Genomic DNA, 19554 nt, shown 5'->3' on the forward strand with positions numbered 1-19554 from the left:
ATCCTCCATTGAGTAATTTTGATTACTAAGGTAATTGCTATGACAATACAAAATGGGTGTGCACAAGGAAACAAACTTAGTGTTTGCACACAGTTCTATTTTGTACACTCGCTATTAAAGGGTGAAAATCAAGAGCACTGTTTCAATTAAAAAAGCTGCTCTAGTTTTTGTTAAACATCTGTAATAAATCTGCCAGTAGTTAGCAATCTTATCATAGACAGAAGATGGGTAAAGTCACAGATAAACACAAAAAAGATCAAAGTAATAACATAAAATTGTGGTTCTATCAAAGATTGGCCAGAAATATATTACCAAGCAAATACACAATATTTAGACATTTTTGGATAACTGTTCCACAGTTTTTTATTTTAGTTACAGGTAGTTCAGATATGGCAGGTAAACAAGAACCTCAAGAATTTTATACATAACACTGGCTAAGAACTTTACACAGAGCACTGGTAGAGAGTGTAAACACATATATTTAAATTTGCTGCTCCTTATAGCCAGTGTATAAGACTGTTTTAAGTAGCAGTAAATGTTTGTTGCTTTGAAGAGAAACAAAAAAAGCAATATATGCCTAATTAGAAACAAACTGCTACAGCCTAAAGCTGACAATAAGTATTTCATAAAAACTACAGCAAACAGATTAAGCGGTTTTATAAAGCAGCTGGGTTTTGATAGTTGATTCCAGAAGTGCTGCACTTGATTCCAATATCATGGTCATCTAAAAAGCATTCTTGAACTACTTAAAAACAGTGGTTTATCATGATCCATTTGTTTCCATCTGGATATAAAAAAAACTATGAAGAAAGCCAGTCCATAAAACAGAGAGAACACAAGCTATTTCTGAGTACATCCATGCTTGCTCGGCATGGAAAAGACTGGCTACCACACTCATTTCAACTCATCATGTTTTAAATAATCAACATATCCTACCATTTTGTGTGAGTTTAGTGGAGCAGAGAAAGGATGTAATCCAGAAGGACTCTTTAGTGGTTTTTACTGCTTGGCTGTTGTTTCCTAGGGATATTCCCTTTGAAAAGGGGAGTTTGAGGTAGCGACCAGAATCCTGAAGGTTTGCATTTTCTTCACACTGTGGAAACAAACCAGTTAAAATAACTGTACTGCACAAAGCAATTGACCAAATCTCTAAATTATATGAATCATCATTTCTCTGTCAGAAACTGAAGAATTTCCACTATGCCTGTTACAACTTTGATTTTAGAACATAGCATCGTTTATTGACATTGAAATTTAACAGATTTGGACAGGTAGCATTAAATGAATAGCTACAAATGTTCATGGTGAAATCTACACTTTATCTGGGAGCACACAAAATCCTCTGAACAAAGTGACAACCCTTATATGTGGAAAGAGAATTCCACAAAGTTAAAATAAATTACCTTTGTGAAATTCATTATAACACAATGTATATATATATATATATAGATAGATAGATATATACATATAAATATATATATAGATATAATAGTAAGGCTTAGCAAAACAAGTGCACCCAAACACATACCCAGATTCCATTGTACTTTATATCAAGAAGGTGAATATTAAACAATCAGTAATGAATATTTTAATGGTAACAAAATTATCACTCATTTGATAATCAATACAGACTTTCTCAGCTTAATGTCTCTGGGCATTCAAAGTAGGTTCCAGTGGAATCATTACAGCTAATGACTGCTAATTCAAATTACCTTGTGTACAATTAGCTCATGGGTGCCATCTGGCAAAGTCCTCCCATTTTCCTGCATCAGGGGCACGAAAGAAAAGCCAAACAACTTCTTCTCACCCTTTTCTTTTGCTGAAATGCATATGTAAATAGCAGCACTTAAAGACAATAGTATACTTTTTAGACAAAATAAATGTATACAATGCAACATAACAAAGCATGCTGGAGCTGCAGCTAGGAAGAGGAAGATTAATTGCTGTTCCAACTTGCACATTGTCTCCTGTAATGTTCTTTTTTTAATCTCACTTTAAATCAGAAGGGAGTATTCTGAAATAATTTAGTATATATTAACAACAAATACTGTAATCCAATAAATATGCAATCTTAGCTACATATGGAAGTTTATCCTCTGTGAAACCTGTCTTCAATACCTTGGAATGCAGAAAGTGGTACCAGTCAGCAATTTTTATCTCAAAAATCATGTCTAAAATGTTTCATATTTTAAGAATTTTAGAATTTTGTATGTAAAAAAAGCATTACAGAGAAAGTTCATGCAGCTGTCCTTTCCCTGAGTCATGTGCTGACTACAGCCTTACCAGGGAGGACTAGCAGAAGTCATGAGCACCACTTACTGGAACAGTGCCGGAATTCACAGCGGATGTGAGCTCCTCTGAACTTATCCACAGGAATAGGAAGTTTCAGCAGCTCAGCCCATCTGGGGCCATTGTTATGATAAAGCACAAAAGAATGGTACTCGCTGGCTGGTGGCTCTCCAGAGCCAAATGAGATAAAATCCTAATGAAGAAAAAACATGATTAAGGATGGAATAGTTCACTGGTGAAATGCCATCAAGGACTGCTCTTCCAAGGCAGACTATTTAATGTTTATATTCATATCATAAATGCCAAATATGGCACAACCTTCAGTATCTTATAACCCTAAAAACAGCAGCACTTTTTTTATATTTGCAATTAGAAAATTAGAAATGGCAAGAGTCATTCACATAATTTAGAACCGAGATGTTTAACGGGGTGTGCTGGGTGATCAGGGATTGGAATTGTCTGAAATCCTGACTTGGGGATATCCATTAATTCTCTGTGGGAAAGGCAAGGTGCAGCTTTTGCAATTATAATCTCAATATCTTTTTTGTTTTTCAATATATAGACACACACACTTATGTGTATCTATATTGCATGCTGTGGATCTATATGCACAATTTCACTTCAGATACACAAACATGCAATGTGAGCCAAGCTATCTGTGTAGCCTTTCCTCATTGTGCTACCCCACAGCCCATGAAATCATGCAGAACACATGAAAATACTACTTTGACATTTAAAACAAAACAAAAACTATATAAAACTATGTGAAGGAAAGTTTGAATGTGAACAGGAATCTTTTTGGTACAGAAAAATTTTGAGAAACAGTCATCTATTAATTAAAATTTAAACCACTGCCTGTTTGTAAGTCATCACCAGCAGAATACAATAAAATTTGAAGATGAGAAGGAACATTAATTGATTTTTTTTACTGATACATGGTGCTGACTTTTGAAGCGAGGATCCCTGACTTATTAAAATCAGACACAAAATTAAAAATTATCAAGGCAAGTTGTTCTGTGTAACATAAAAAATTGCATATTTCTAAGAAGAATTCTTAGGAAATATAAAATTCTCCCAGACTTGATCTTGCTTCAACACTTTCCAGCACCTTAAAGGAATCATTAGTTATTTGGTTGGCAATTTTACGTGTTTATCCCAATCATGTAATTCATCACAGAAATAAAACAAACATATTAAGGTTTTATATAGACACATTATTAATGTTTTAAGCAAAGTGGAAACACTTTGAATACCTAGAGACAGCAAAAGATAAACATTGATTCAGTGCCACAAAAGAAGCCTTACATATGAAAAAGTACATCAAAGTTAACTACAGCAAGGAAAAAAAACAAATATACCTTTAAAATTTGACCACTGCTGTCGACCACATGCATTGTCACTTCCACATTTCTGGCCACACTTTTCCCTCCTTTCTCAAATTCTCCTCTTTCTACAGTGATATATAAATCATTCCTCATTTCACCTATCAAAAAAACAAACAAAACAATGTGTCCAAAAGGCAGTCCAACCTGCTTACTTTTGCTTTTAGTACTTAAGTAGATTTTTATTTTATCTTACAAAGGATAGTGCTATGCTCACAATTTATCAGTAGTTTTTTAAGCAATAATTGTTTTCATAAACCTAGAAAAATAAAAGATCTTCATCTCTCTCAAAACCCAAAGATTATCTGCCATACTCAAGCAATTCTAGGGACTTCTACTCATCTGTTAGGTCTTTACCTAGCCCCCTCTAGCTATACTGAAGCTAGTGTCCAGCTCCACCTCATTTAATTCTTCTTCTAATCTAAGGCAATATTAATGTACTTTCTTTCACCTGTAATCATTGCAATTCTCTGCTTAACTAATTATAAATTTTTTCTGCTTAGTCTCAAAAGGATGCATATTATTTTGCAAAAGGAAACCCAAGAGGCTGGCATTCTTTCCATTGTGAGCATTCCAATTTATAATCTAAAATATCTCAATATATTTTACATTAGTAGGGTGTTCAAAAGCTTATGAGGAAAAAGTTTGCTTATTTAGCTTATTCTTTGCTTGTTGGAAAGGCTCCTGAGAACTTAGACTCTTTACCAGGACATTTGAACTACAAATCCAATACAGACACTACCTAAGTACCACATGGCATGTACAAGTACTGCTAGCATATTTAAATTGAAATTCTTTGCACATTCATGCAGTATCACACTAAGCAGTCTGTCAGAACATAAACAGATCATATGGACAAGATCAATAATAATTCTATTTTAGTTTCAGTTGACACAAATTGCTAAGTTTGATAAAAAGAGGAGAGAGTAGTTGCAGTGGGGACATGACAGGGGGAAAAGCAGCACTGGTGGTGACTGAAGTGCTGGAGTAGGAAGCCCCTGTTCTGTTTAAAGATGCTGAATCTATTTCTAAAGAGTGTAAACTAACCCAGCTCTTGACAAACATTACCTGAACTATTCAGAAGCAATTGGACTTTCCCTGTGAAAGGCAGAACAATGAAGGATAAACAGCATCATAATTAGGAGAATTTTCTAAAATTCTTATTTATGGACTTCATTGAAATAGAAATTGAGAATATATGTTTTCATCTAGAGAAATTTAAGTTTAGTGAAAAGAGAATATCTTTTAATAAGGCAGATTTTCACTCAGCACTGCTGAAATTGTGATAGTTTTATATATTTATAGGTGTGCCATTCAGAAAGCAGCCATAAGATTGCACTTGTACTTGTATTGTGGGTAAAATTAATTATAATATATGTAACATAAATAATAAATGCATTTTCAATTTCTAGCTTCGTTTTAATTTGCAAGTAGAATTTTACTTGCTTGAACTTTCCATAATACTCTCATGTTTCACATTCCTTGCATTTTACTGCACACAACTCTCCAGGGATTTTTAAGCAACAGAAACAACAATATTGCTATAGTCATCTAATTTTTTCATAATATTACATTACTGGATGCAAAATAATTAAATGACTCCTCCAGAGCACAACCTAAATTATTAAAAAAGTCAAAGAAGAAACTGCCATTTCACAAATCCCTCAAGACCCATACCCATAAACAAGGGGGGAAATCTGCTATTGTATTACCTTATTATCAGTTACCTGCTGAAACAATCAGGGCAGAGGCTAGAATACAGCTAGACAGAATCAACAAACAAATACTAGATATTATTCACTTAAGTGTGCCTGAAGTCAAGGATGAAAGAGATGAATTACTAGTAAGTGTGTGCAACCACCAGATCAGTCTCTGATTCCTGGTGGGAAACTGGTTTAAAATAAGCAAAAGGTGATGGTTATTCAGATGATGGACAGCAAGACTTGTAAGAAAAAAAAACCAAACACAAAAGCAATCTCTAAACAAAACTCAAACACAAACCCAAAGCTTTCCAAAGGATGTTATGAATGCAAGTAACTGTAAAAGGATGAAAGGAAAGGATGGAGAGATTGTGGAAAAAAGATCAGCTACAGGATATGAAACAGGCAACCATAAAGACTCAGGAAATCCCCTGAGTTGAAAATAGCTGGAGGCTGGGAGAGCATCAGGGGGTAATTACCATACATGCATTATGTGCATACTCAGCTTTTACTTTTCCTTAGGATCTCCTTACCACAAGAGCTAGATGTACCCTTGATCTGAATTTGTAAAGCTGCTCTTATTGTTGATTCAAGTAATAAAATTAGATGATGACTGTTTCTACATTGCAGTATTATTTCATTGGAAAACTTTCATAAGTTAGAATGGTATGGTTACCAAAGAGTTTGCAGCATGTTGGGTTCTTGCTTAGCATATGCATATACTGGGCTTGGTTCTAGTTAGGGCTGCCTGTTGGTCCCTTTCAAAGGGCCTTTTACATTGAAAAAAATGATTGAAATAGGCTGGAAAATTAATTTAAAAAAAAGTAAACTCTGGACTATATATCAAGTATACAATCTGTACCAGGTGAATACAACATCAGCTTCCTTTCCTCAAAGTATGTGGCACATCTGGCAATTTATAATATCTACAGAAATGTAGGGTTCAATGTAAACTTGCCTCCTGTCTGGAGGCACACAGATATTTCACTATTGATCTCAAACACAGTCATTACCTGCAACCAAAGTATAAGAAAACCATTGAACTTGCACAGTTCAGCTGTGAGTCCTGAGATGCTAAGGACTTTACATCATGCTCCTGACAAATCTTTAGTACAGTATTTGTATAAACATATTACAAGTATAAGGTCAGAAAACCAAAAAAATCAACAGGTTTATAAATATCAAGCATAAAGCCTTATCAGAAAACAGCTGCTGGTAAAAGAGAAGATGGATTTGACAGGTAAATATCACTCTGGAAAGAAAATTAGAATAAAAACCTAGAAAAATATATTTGGACACCAAATTTTTAAACTATTTCGCTATTTATATAATGGCCTGGAGATATCCTAATCACTTTTACTTTCTCATTGTAAAAATGCCATTTTAAAATTTTCCTTAACAGAAGTTCTCGCTCCAAAAATTGAGATTGTCTGTTTAAACTAAGTTTTGTGTCCCCACTTCCCATTAAAAAAATAATTCCAAACCATCTATAAAGCATTCAAACATCAGCAAATGGCTGAATCTATCTATATGCCTTTAACTGATCTTTTTTTATTTATGGTAATTATAATTACCTATTTGATTATAAGAATATGCATCAGTCTTCGGTGGGATCTTCACCTTCACCAGTACATCAGACAGATTAAACCAACTTCTTTTCACTAAGGTGGCCAATTACAACCATAAGTAGCACTGAAAGGTCGTGTCTTGCTGAATATCAGAGTTAAGGGGAAGACTTTGGTGAGGACAATTTGTATCTTCAGCTAAACTATCTGCATGACTCAAATAAATCTTATAGGTGTATGTGCACTGAGACTTTTTACAGTGCTACACTTCACCAAATGAGAGGAATCAACACAGAAATAGGAAGGGCACATTTCAAATAGCATAGTACATGAGATTTTAATTACTGGTTGAAAACATACCTACAGAATTAAATCTCTATCAGACAAGAGATTTTAGATGTGATTAAAATAGCAACACACAAATTCCAGCCCAATTCTGTGTCTCCTCCAAGCTTGTTTCTAATGGCTGTTTTCAGCACTAGGTTTGACACAGGAATAAGCAACTGAAAACAGTATCAAAAATTGTGCTCAGCTTTTGAATTGACAAACCTACCTCTACCTATAATGATACTGAGTGGTATGAAAGACCTAGACCACATGAAAGCATTTGTTTCAAAAGAAAGGTAAGCTCATTTCTTCCTGTTCTGATGGAGCATTTCCATTCCCTGGCCCCTGTTATGACAGGTCACTTTCAGCTTTCTGAATTTTGGGCATCCAGACTGTGACCAAACATGCAGGGAGCAACATCCAGTTAGTAACATTCTTAGCCAGAGTCAAACCCCACTGTAAATCAGCTTTGTCTAGGACTGTCAGTTTTCTGGGTAAGAAATGACAAGCAAATAATGAATCACACATGCTTAAAATCATTAAATATTTTCTGTGAAGTTAAACCACCCAGGTCTCTTTAGAAGCCAAAGATACTTCTAAACATGTAGGTTATCAGCTGAGTCAACAGAAGTCAGAGAAAAGCAAATTAAAGGAGTCATGTGCTGCATTTTTGTGTTATCTGAATGATTTCACTGCTTAAAAAGCTGCTTATCTTGGTAAAGCTACTTTCTAGACACTACTTCAAGAAAAAATGTCAACATGTTACAACCAGCATAGGTAAGATTGTTGTACGTTGGGTGTGAGATGGTAAACAACAAAAAAGAAATAAAAAAGTTGGTGTTGGTCCCTATGAGAGTTGGAAGTAATAAGCAGTTTCTTGGAAAAAACACAGCTGTGAGGATCAAAGAGTGTATCTAGGGAAGCTGTTCTTCTGACAATCATGCAATTGAATGTGTTGAAAAAAGGGTATATCCTGTCCTAATTATAAGAAGTGACCCAATAAACAAAACACTTTGGGACTTCTTAGTTAGCACCCTATGATTTCACATTTTCGCCAAAAGTAGGCTGACAAATTCCTACAAGAGCTTCTAATATTAAGTGAGGGTTAAACCCATATGGAAAGAGAAATTCCAGAGAATTTAACAACAACAAAAGTCAAACTGCAGTGGTGTGAATACAGACATAACTTTTTGATGTACCACAAACTTTCAGTGCACATTCTGCATGGACAGTCACTCTGGTATGTAATTTAATTGCAAATGAAAGGTGTTGAATTGAAATATCTGGGTTGCTAAATAGAAATGTGCATTGGCACTTGCCCCTTCATATGGTCCTGCCAATACATTGCAGCTTTGATCTGACAAAAATATCTTGAAAGCACTTTCCATGGGCTAAGAGAGGAAAAATTCCAAACCTTTCTTGTCCCAGCTGCAGGCACTTACCAGGTACATTATAGCTCAGGAATTCTGACCTATGAAGAAGCAAAAGCTTCATGACTTCAATCCAGCTAGCAATGAATTGTTCAAGAATGGGAGTGAGGGACAGAGACATGATCAGTATCAATTACATGCAAAAGTCTAATATTAGGAACAGGAGGAAAGGGCCAATTAAAGTCAAAACCAACTACAAGAAGACTGCAGGAGGACACAGTTAATGGGGGTCAGCTTTCCTCAACCTGTCAACTATAAATTACAAATATTAAATAAGCAGTAAAGAGAAAAGAGCCAGGAGCAATTTCCAGGCTGGTGATATGTGCTCAGAGTCCTATTATGTCCACTTCATTGTTTTATTATGGGATGGCTCTGCAGGCTCCCTTTCCTTCACAGGTTGGAGGCTCCATCATCACTATCAAGAACCTGTGTACAAGTACTGGTCTCCTGCTGCTCCCAAGCTGGATCTATGTGCAAACTGCCCCCAGCTTAGAGAGGCTTAACTGCTCCCACTGAACCTCAGGTGACAGGAAAAAGACAGGTAATAATCACTAGTAAGGAGAAGGTCAGATCAGTACAAGTGTCAGAAGAACCTTTGTATGAATTTATCATTTGTACTGTTATATTTAGAAAAATATTTGCACATAACCTAAGCATCAAAGCAATGATCTTTCATCACAAAATTGTTTTTAAACTTACACTGACAAAGCTGTTAGTTGCAACTGCAAGACATATACTATAACAGGATTTTTCTCGTATTTCAAACATATTTAGAACTGCAGAATCTCTTGTAACATATTAATATGAAATAAGGTTTTCAAGCAGAAGATACCTGTCAAAGATCAAAGGTAGTGCCTTTGTTAGAAACAAGAGTTTAGTTTTCCAGTTATCCTCAAAAAGCTTATAGGTTAACAAAACACAGCATGACTGTATTTGAACAAGAATCTCTGAGAGTTACTGCTGTACTGACAACAGCCACTAATTAAAAAATAAGTATACAGAACTCACTAGGATCTTTTGTTTAGAACTGCTATTTTGAAAGCTTTGCTCAGAATGGCAGGTCCTTTAGAACCATGAATTGCAAAAGAGTAAAAAACATCATTTTGTTTAGAGGAGGCTCCTGTTCATTTACATCTATGTAAAATACAAGCTAATGAGTGGTTTTATACTCTAAACATATCTTGAACAGCTACTAAAAAAATTGCAGTTGTAGAGACTGAAGACCTCTGGACATGGCACAGACAAAATGGTATTAACCCAGAATGTAAATCTTGTGGATGAAAGAACATTTTAGACAAAAGATCCTTAGAATATTTTGTAGAATAGGAAAAGAGCGGTGCAGCAACTCCAGTGGGAGGATCAAAAAAAGGAGAAAAAAAAAAAAAAAAAAAAAAAAAAGCAGAAGGTGATTTTAACTTTTAACTTGAAGAAAGGGTTAAGGAAGCTTAGTAAAGCTTTCTCTCTCATGAATCCCCATCTAGCAGTTGAACTTTGATGATTTCATAGTCCAACTTCCATGCAATGAGCTGGGACATCTCCAACTAAAGCAGGTTGCTCTGAGCCCTGTCCAATCTGTCCTTAAATGTTGCCACGGATGGGACATCTATACTCTCTCTGGGCAACCTGTGTTGGTGTTTCTACCCTTTTTTAGAGTCAGTGGGTACTCCACATGACTGCCACAACTTTTCAAATATCATGGAGAGTGGCTTGGCAGCTACATCAGCCAATTCCCTCAGGAGCCTGGGATGCATCTTGCCAGGTCACACAGACTTATGCACCTTCAGATTCCTCAGGTGGTCACTGCTTTCCTACAATGAGAGGAACCTTGCTCCCTGCAGTCCCTGCCTTGAGGTCCCCTGATGTGAGAGGTTGAGAAGAGAGACTGAGAGTGAAGACTGAGGCAAAAATATTGTTGAGTACCTCAGCCTTTTCTTCTCATCTCTTGAGAGTAGTTTATCAGTCATATTCATCACAAGGTGTATGCTGTTCTTTTCTGGCTGGAATAGCTACAGAAGTGCTTATTTTTCTTTGCATTCCCTTGTTGATTTCAGCTCCAACTTTGCCTTGGCCTTCCTGACCCCATCACTACACAACTGGGCAGCATCCCAATATTCTTCCCAGGATAACTGTTCTGACTTTCACTGCTTCTGCATTTCCCTGTTGTCCTTTATTTTGACCAGCATGTCTTCACTCAACTATTCTGTTCTCTTGTCTTCCCTTCCTGATTTCTTACACATTTAATTTAAAAACAAAAATTAATTGGAAAAATTAAAGTTAAACCATCTAGGATAATTTGTGGAAACTGTATTACAGAAGGATATTATCTAAGAGAAGGGCATTCTTAAGGACAGCAGCTCAGGAAAACACACAGACATGCTGCATTTCACAAAGAATTTCATCACTGTAGAAAATGAAATCCCATTACTGAAACAATTTATTTTTTGTTTTGCACTTTAGAAGATACTGAAAGACTTACTGGCTGCTTATCAGGGAGTATATTCAGCTCTTTTGAAAAGGGGGGCAAACCTCATTGACATGCTTGAAGCTGCCAGTGAACATGTTTGAGTTTTAAAGACTGTGACAACCACCAGTCAGCTGTCTGTTCACAGAGCATACCTTCACTTTTCCATTGCTAAGGCAAAAAAGAACCACACAAATTTTGCATACATTCACAATATTTATGAGTAATACACACACATGACCCTAGAATCAGAAACCATTTTACTCTGTGCTAAAATATATACATACAAAGAAAATCTCTGAGACTGGGACCTTCTGGGTGATACTTGACAAAAAAATTTTGGGGGTAGATTGTGTGTCTGTATTTAAGTATATTACATGGGATGGGCAGAAAAATTTTAGGCACTTTCTACTATTTATATACTAGCAGCTAGTTTATGTATTATGACTGGTATTCTTGTTTATCTATGGGAAATTTAATTAAAACAACTCTGCATACATTAGGATTTTGGGAGCATTGGTCACTTTGGCAACATCACTGCCTTTTTATTATAGGATGAACTGATTTTTTTAGTATTTTCCTCAGTTACTTTACTTCCATTTTTTAATAAAACGTCTGAATTTTCAGCTATATTGGAGAAACATTCAACAAGCCCTAAGACATTCACCAGAAAACAACTGATTAATCAAATGAAATGCCATTTACAAGGAATTTTCAAATACTTTCAGATTTCAAATGGATTGTATGTCATCCACTAAATACTCAATTGTTCTGTGAATTTTTTCTCTTTGAACAATGAGATGGAAAACAAGTTGTTTCAAACAAGTGAGGAATAAAAGATTTGCAAACTTTTTTCAACACAAAACTTTGACCCATTGACTTTGTCTAGCTTCAAAATAAAGAAAATATTTCCAATAGAATTTTGAAAGACTGTTTATTTTCACAGAGCTAAAGCACTCACTTGTTGGTTTGCCAGTGTTCTTTACCAAGCCTTTCCAAGCCATAACTATCCTTGCATGCACTTCCCATGCATCACTGTTACATATTCTGTACTCTGTAGAAAGGCAGCTTATTCTGCAGAAAACACTTTCACCCATTCTACATTTCCAGAGATTTTAAATTAAGGCAAGTACAGTTAAATTCTGGCTTGCCTTCCCTTTCCACAGCTCTATTCTGTTTTTTCCTTCACTTGCTAATGAACCAAAAAAATTAAAACAGATGAGATGGAAAGGAGAAGGAAAACAACAAACAAGTTCCTTGCAGTTGCCTAACCAAATACCTTGTATCTTTCTTTTCTCCAGTGACTTGCACAAATGTTAATTCCTTCAATAGATAGGATTAGAGCTTTTAAAATAGGATTTGTAAAGCAGAGGTTACTTGCCCTAGAGTACTACAGTTTAGTGAAAGCCAAAATGCAGGATGTGTCTTTATTCCACAATACTGCTTAAACATATCTTGTGTAACTAATATATCCAGGGCCAGAAGTTAAATTTAAATTGTTTGTACTTCACATAGTATAAAGAAATTCAGAAAAACTCATTCCACTGCTCGAAGGAGAAAAATGTTCAAGTGTCAGACACAGATTTCTTCTCCAAGAATCAACAGCTCTTTACTAACTCCAAGCTCACTGGCAGATACAGACACTTACCATGATGAAGACAATATATTCCATAGCTTTCTTTACATTTTTGCTCTCCAGAATCTTTTTCTGTGCTTTGAAAGAATGAATGTCTCTAGTCCAAAACCACATAATTGAAAATGAATGTTATCACGAAGATAGCATTTTGTGAGATCATTTGTATAAAAAGAAAAAGATTCTACTTCTAGTTTTATTTTAAAAGCTTCTGAAAATTGGAAGAAATGTCGTCAAAATTTATCACCAAATCAGAAAAGAGCCAAAAAATTCCAAGTTAAATACTACAAGCCAAGACTTCTCCAGTCAGGACTGACTAGCCCAGCTCTAGATACCAGTACAGATACTACACTAAGCTTATGTACAAGGTAAAGAGTGGTCAATGTAGAACTGCTGTAGTGATGCACCAATTCCTTAACCTCTTCTAATATCATAAGAGTTTCATAATTTGGATGAACAGGAAGAAATGGGACCAGTTCAGATCATTAGCTGAAAAAAGGATGGCTAGAGCTAACTGATATCCACCTGTCTTTTGAGAGAAAGTCTTTTAAGATGTCACCCAACTGGCCAATTGTTTACACACCAAAGTATATTTTATGGACAAAGACATTTTGAGCTGCTGTCCTCTGTAAGTCACAGATTCTTTTAAAATCAAATCCCTAGCTGTTTTAATTAAGAATTATCTTGTCATTTTACTATAGAGAAAGCTGCATAGAAGTTTGTAGGCAAAATTCCAGGACGTAAGGCTTGGACCTCACTGAATTGCTCAGTGAAGAAAGTATTCTACAGGAAGACATGAGATTACTGTATGTGCCAATGTCTCACACTGAATGGATTTTATCTTTGAATGTACCAAGTAATTAAGACAACAACTACCAGTAAACTACCAGTAATAGACTTAGCACTGTAAAGAACAGGATAGCTTAAATGCAGTAAAGCAGAGGCAGCTGTGATCTGGAATGCACAGCAAAGGAAGGTGTGCACCCATAGGTATGCTTACCACACAAAAGTTTAGTCTGTTTACAACTGGGTGGCAGAGTGGGCATCTAGTGAAGCCACTTAAGTCCTCATTTAGACAAACAGTTGTGTTAGGGTTTATTCCAATTCTAAAAACTCCAGACAACACATATTAGTGATCAGGCTTATTTACAGAATTAGATACTTTCCACAATGGTACCAAAGAACATACACTGAAGGCATGCACTGATAGAGGTGCTCTAAGTCAAATTTGGAAAGAGATTCCATAATACTGAACTACATAAAATAGCAAAAAAGCTGGTAAAAGTATGCACAGAAAAAGGGCTTTCACATTTTATTACCTATTACATATGTAAATTTAACTAAGAGTGCCCCTCAAAAGTATACTACATTTGTAAATATAAAAAGCCAAATTTTACATACTAAGTAATGATGTGCTTGTCAGGAAATGGTGAACACAGAAACTCAGTGTGCAAGCACAGTTGTTCAATGTTGTACAAAGCTTCCTGAGAATATTGGCTGCATATCTGCAGCCAACCAGACTAGAATGCTGGAATAGATTTTACCAGTCTGTCCTGAAATCCTGGTCAAACCTAGAAAATGCATATTGATTATATTCACAAGTTGACACTTTCACTGCCTGTCCTTCATTTGTTGGCTAGAATAAAGTGAGTTACCTATTTCACAGCTATTTTGAATGGTAGCCTACCTACTTTTTTCCAGCCATCTACTTCATTTCCTAAACCACTTGGAGTTCTTCATTAAGAAATTCCAAGGGTCCTGCACAGTGTATTTTGTGGCTTCAACCTGACAAGCCACAGTGACATAAAAAGCATTACTCTGTAAAATAATGCATCATTATTTTCAGTTCCTGTTTGGCACATATGCTGATCCCAGTTACTTTTCACAGCAAAACCTCCACGGAGAAAACTACTCATATGACAAAAAAAGAAGGTCAGAGAGAGTTTAAATACACCAGAATAGGAGAGAGACTTAAAATATGGCATTTCTAAGGCAGATATTGCAGTTCAACAGCATGAAGCATTTCTTATTGAATAATTCAAGAGTGTCTCATTCACAACACTAACCTAAGTGCTAATTAGCCACAGCAACACCCTTTCAACAAAAATATAAAATAAGATCTAATTAATGACCATTTCTAGTGGCAAAAGATAAAGTTCTCTAATTTATCTGTAAAAAAACCCAAAGCCCAAAACACTAGAAGAGAAATAAAATGAAAGGGGAGCTTGAAAATAAAAAAGCATTTCAAAGGCTTGGCTGCTGAGGGCATTTCAGGGCCTAGGGCACACTGCTCTGGTTAGTCCTTGAAACTCATCATTGTGAGACTGAGATGATTATTTCTCTTTTAGGAGAAATCCCCTAATGCCAGTAAACACAGAAGTTGTACATAATTTATACAGATGCATGCATACAACTGGAATGAGAAAGCAGTTTACCAGAACATATATATTATTTTTTAACTGACAAAGTGAACCTGCATAATTCTTTGGAACAGCATCAAACTCCTGCAGCAGCTGATTACACTGTACTCTGCTATAACATGTTTTTTGCAGTTTAGTACATCACATTATATCTCAACTGGAAAATAAGGGGATAAGAGTTCTATTTATAGAACTTAGCAATTTGATAACACAGAGCATCAGGTCACTAAATCATAGATAACTGGAGAAATTATTCCTAATGGGAGTTAGAGTGTGCTCAGTAAAACTATTTCCACTGCTATCTGCTAGACTATCTATAACACCCATTTAATTCAAATTTCAAATCCAACAATAAGACAACAAATAAAGTCTAGCTAATAAGACATAAAATTTCAATTGAATTGTTTCCACTAGGGGTATATATACAATATAACTTCAAATTAAATGGCACCTGACTTATGCATTTTATTATTCTAAATACTGCAGTCATACCATTTTCATTGTAGTGCTGAAACTGTTTTATTAACTTGTGTTATGTGCATGTTTTAAGTGACCAGTTGAGCTGATCAAGATGCAGAAGGACAGATGTTTAATTGGCAGTAAGCACACAAGAGTGAATTCTCAGTTGCCAAGTTTCAGGCAGAAGTTCAAGAGAAATACATGACCACAATTAAAGCTGAGCCTCATTACTGAGTTTCAAATGCCTATTTGAGACCTCCTCGATTAGTGAAGTATGAAAGTTTATTTATTCCTGCCTAAAAACCTTAGTTTACTTCTGACTTAGGCTCACAGGAATGCAAAGACAGATCTTTATATGAAGAAGATAGTCTCTACTAAAAATCTGAAAGTCATGAGGATGATTTACATTTGAGAAAGTCAAGACTGCATGTGTGGACTCAGCTGAAAGTAAGATGTGAGCTCCTCCCTGCAACATTTCTCAGCAACAACATAACACCATAATCATGCCAAACTGATCTGCTTGAAAGTATGATTTCCTTTAAAGAGACATTTGCTTCCTAATTTCCAGCAACCCACTGAACTTTTAAAAAATTTCATTTCAGGGATGAAGCTATAAATTGTTCTATCATCTTCTTCCTGTATTTGCTTCTTCACATTCACACTGACACAATCTTCCCACCTTCCTTAGAATTGCTTTAAGTACTTGCATATTTTGTCATATAATATAAGCAAAATGAAGTATCTACATCTATGTTATTATCCATTCCCATAATTTCCAGGACTGGAGACACAAACCTCATGAAAACAGAAGCTGTACAGTACCAGAGAAATTCTGTGAGTCTTTATTTAGGAAGTTACCAGCTCCAATGAACAAAATGTTCTACTGGTTATCTTTTTGCCTGAATAGAGCTCTGCATTCAGCTCACTCTTGCATTCAGTCATCCTCACTTCTACAAAGTAAGGTTCCATCTCTCCAAAAAGGCTGCTATAGCCATATGCTTTCTGACATTGGGATGGTAACTCTACAATATAATGTAATGGGAACACTGGGACACAGTTTTCTTGTGTCTTTATGTAGAAATGGTAACATAAAAGTCCCCAGAATTGTTTAAGAAGTTTCAGAACATAGTATTAATTTGAAAACCAGCTGAAAAATCAAGTAATTTCTCAGGAGTTCTTTCTTTTACTGCTTATTAGGATAGTTTTCTCTTTAACTTACCAGGCATTATGATATTGGAAAAACCTAGTTTCCTTGTTATGGATACTCCATGGGTAAATCTGGATGTATACTCCCTCCTAATTTGTTCTATGTCCCCATGAAGCAACTGAAGAGAAACAGCCAGACCTGAAAATGAAGAGAAAAACAATAAAAAATGAGACATTCAAACATATTATTATCAGTAGCTCTTAAAAAGTTTATACATTTGCAAGTATGTATGCATTCTTGAGAACATAAAATTCAGAGGAAGTTTAGTAATAACAAGCCAACCCACTTGAAGTTTCAAGTGTATTTGTGAAGTGTATAAATATCCAAAAATCAGTAAAGACTTGAAAACAAATCCCCATGAAAAAGCATTAGCAAATTCTTACTGATGTGTAATTGAACAATAATGACATGTATAAAAATTGTGTCAGTAGGGACAGACTAATGTTTTAACTAAAAAGAGAACTAGAAAGAGGTCAATTGTATTTGCTACCACTTCAATTTTTCATTTCTTCTAACACAATCCTGCCTTTATTGACATGCAAGGAAAAGTGCACTACAATGGTCCTGAGCTATGGGTGAAACACAGAAGTCTCATCACAGTGTATCACTTAATATCACCTGATATAAAGTTATACAATTTATCTAAAATCTGAAGAAAAAATTTCTAGTAAGCCAATGTAGCATAATTGGTATTCTTAGGAACAGTAATTTCATAATGACTGAAACTACAATTTTTTTTCAACATTCATTTAATCACACTCTTAGGTTTGCTAGAAGACATGCAAAATACAAGGGTGGCCATATAATAATTTTCCAATTTTTATTTCTCTAGAACCAAGGAAGCATAACTTCTACTACATCTGCAGTATTCTAATAAATTGCTAAGACAATACTTCATTACAGCTGAGATTAACAAAAGCAACAGGCATGCCTTTTGGTAATTTAAAATATAATCACTGAGGCAAGTGTCAGAATGATACAGCTTGTGAAGATGAATCTTGCCTGACCTTCAGCACTACTACAGCATATCATGTGTCAACATACAGATCAAGGAGAAGATAAAAGCAGACTCTGTGTACACTCCACCACTGGAGATAAATAGAAGAAGACTCATAACAAATTTGAGATTAAGCTGAAGCAAACAACATGTACAACACAGACTGAACAACAAGGTCATCAGTCCTTTCAGCTTTGAAAGAAATTTTCCCTACAACCATGTTACTGTTTAACTGACTAAATTTACTTGGTCTGGCAGTTCCTGAAATCAGTGCTCAAAACTCTGCACCATGTACTGCCAGTCCAGGCTCCTGCAGATCAGATATCTAATTACCATGACAACTTTCATGTTTTTCCTCTTACCTACACTTACATTTTCTTATTTTGGCAACTCCAGAGAATGTGATACTCTGACCAAACTTTCCTTCTCATGAAAAACAGCTCGCCTACACATCTCCAACTGGGTACATAAACAAATCTTACAAGGGAAAGCCTTCAGTCGATTTTTTTTCTATTTTAAGGACCATATTTAATGCCATGGATATTAAATATTTTTGAAGGGGAATTTGTTCTATGGTTATACAGTGAACAACCTTTAGGAAGCAGTGACAATTTTTATTTGGACAGGTGAGAAAACAAACTGCACTATGGCTAGCTGATGGTACAGAAGCTTGGTACAAAGTCATACAGGAAAAATTCAGGCTCTGTTAGAGCAGGTGAAAGGTTTTTCATTGCTGTATGGGAAGAGCTAAGCTGGGTATAGCTCCCTTATAAATATGAATATTTAGCCCACCCCCAATCTTGCTGCTTTTATATTTTAAGAAATTGTTATACATACACATGTATAATCATGCCCTCATATGCCCCTGTTGCACTGTTTCCTTGGAAACATGAAAAATCCATTTGCTATTGTTACAGATCACATCTACCACAACAGCATTGATCAGATATTGTACACCACCTGGTGTAAAGTTCCTACGTTTTCTAAACAAGGGTTGAAGACCCCAAATCTAACTTTCTTTCAGTACAAATTTCACAGATTTCCTTGAAGAATTTTAACTCTAAAATCAGATGTCAAAAAAAAACTCATCAATGGCTAAACAGTTTTAATATGAGAAAAAAGCTATCTGTCAAGGATTTGAAGTACTTGCTCATGCAAAAGATGTAGAGCTCTGTATTTCATGGTATTCATTGCTAGAAAATTAAGAGTCATCTTTATACACCCAAAAGCATCAAGAAATCTCTCAGTGAACACACTTGAAGCACAGATTAGTAATTTTAGCTATGTTTTAAATACATCTTTGGAATGTAAGAGGCATACATTCCCCAGCTTTTCAGAAAAATTAAGAACACTGGATTACAGAGAGCAAAGTTACTTAAAAATGTAACTGTTTACATTTACAAGGAAAGAGTGAAAGTCAACCAGAATGGAAACAAAGCAAGAAAGCACAGGGAAGGAAATTTGATGGACCTCCAAAAAACAAGTCTTCAGGTTAACAGTCTTGCTACTGAGGACCCTTGCCAAACAAAAGGGAATTGACAAGAAGGGAAGTAGAACTAATAAATCCAGTAAAAATGCTAAAGTTGGGAGCACATGGACTTTACATCATCAGTGAAAAGAACACAATTCCCAGGTAAGTAATCAGATTGCTCTCTCAAAACTTCACTAATTTTTCAAGGCACTC

At 35.5% G+C, this 19554-nt stretch overlaps 1 protein-coding gene across 3 annotated transcripts in view; it reads right to left on the reverse strand.

Annotated features, from left to right (window-relative positions):
• Positions 1-19554, reverse strand: part of DOCK4 (dedicator of cytokinesis 4) — a 212068-nt gene that overhangs the window by 77920 nt on the left and 114594 nt on the right. For all 3 annotated transcript variants that reach the window (XM_056513947.1, XM_056513938.1, XM_056513928.1), the window contains exons 13-17: positions 16886-17011; positions 3648-3772; positions 2320-2482; positions 1713-1819; positions 937-1093 (exon numbers count right to left, since the gene is read on the reverse strand). In XM_056513947.1, coding sequence (XP_056369922.1) covers positions 937-1093; positions 1713-1819; positions 2320-2482; positions 3648-3772; positions 16886-17011 — 678 coding nt within the window. The remainder of the gene's footprint in view (positions 1-936; positions 1094-1712; positions 1820-2319; positions 2483-3647; positions 3773-16885; positions 17012-19554) is intronic.

This window comes from Oenanthe melanoleuca, chromosome 1A, assembly GCF_029582105.1.
Source record: "Oenanthe melanoleuca isolate GR-GAL-2019-014 chromosome 1A, OMel1.0, whole genome shotgun sequence".
NCBI classification, from domain to species: Eukaryota; Metazoa; Chordata; class Aves; order Passeriformes; family Muscicapidae; genus Oenanthe; species Oenanthe melanoleuca.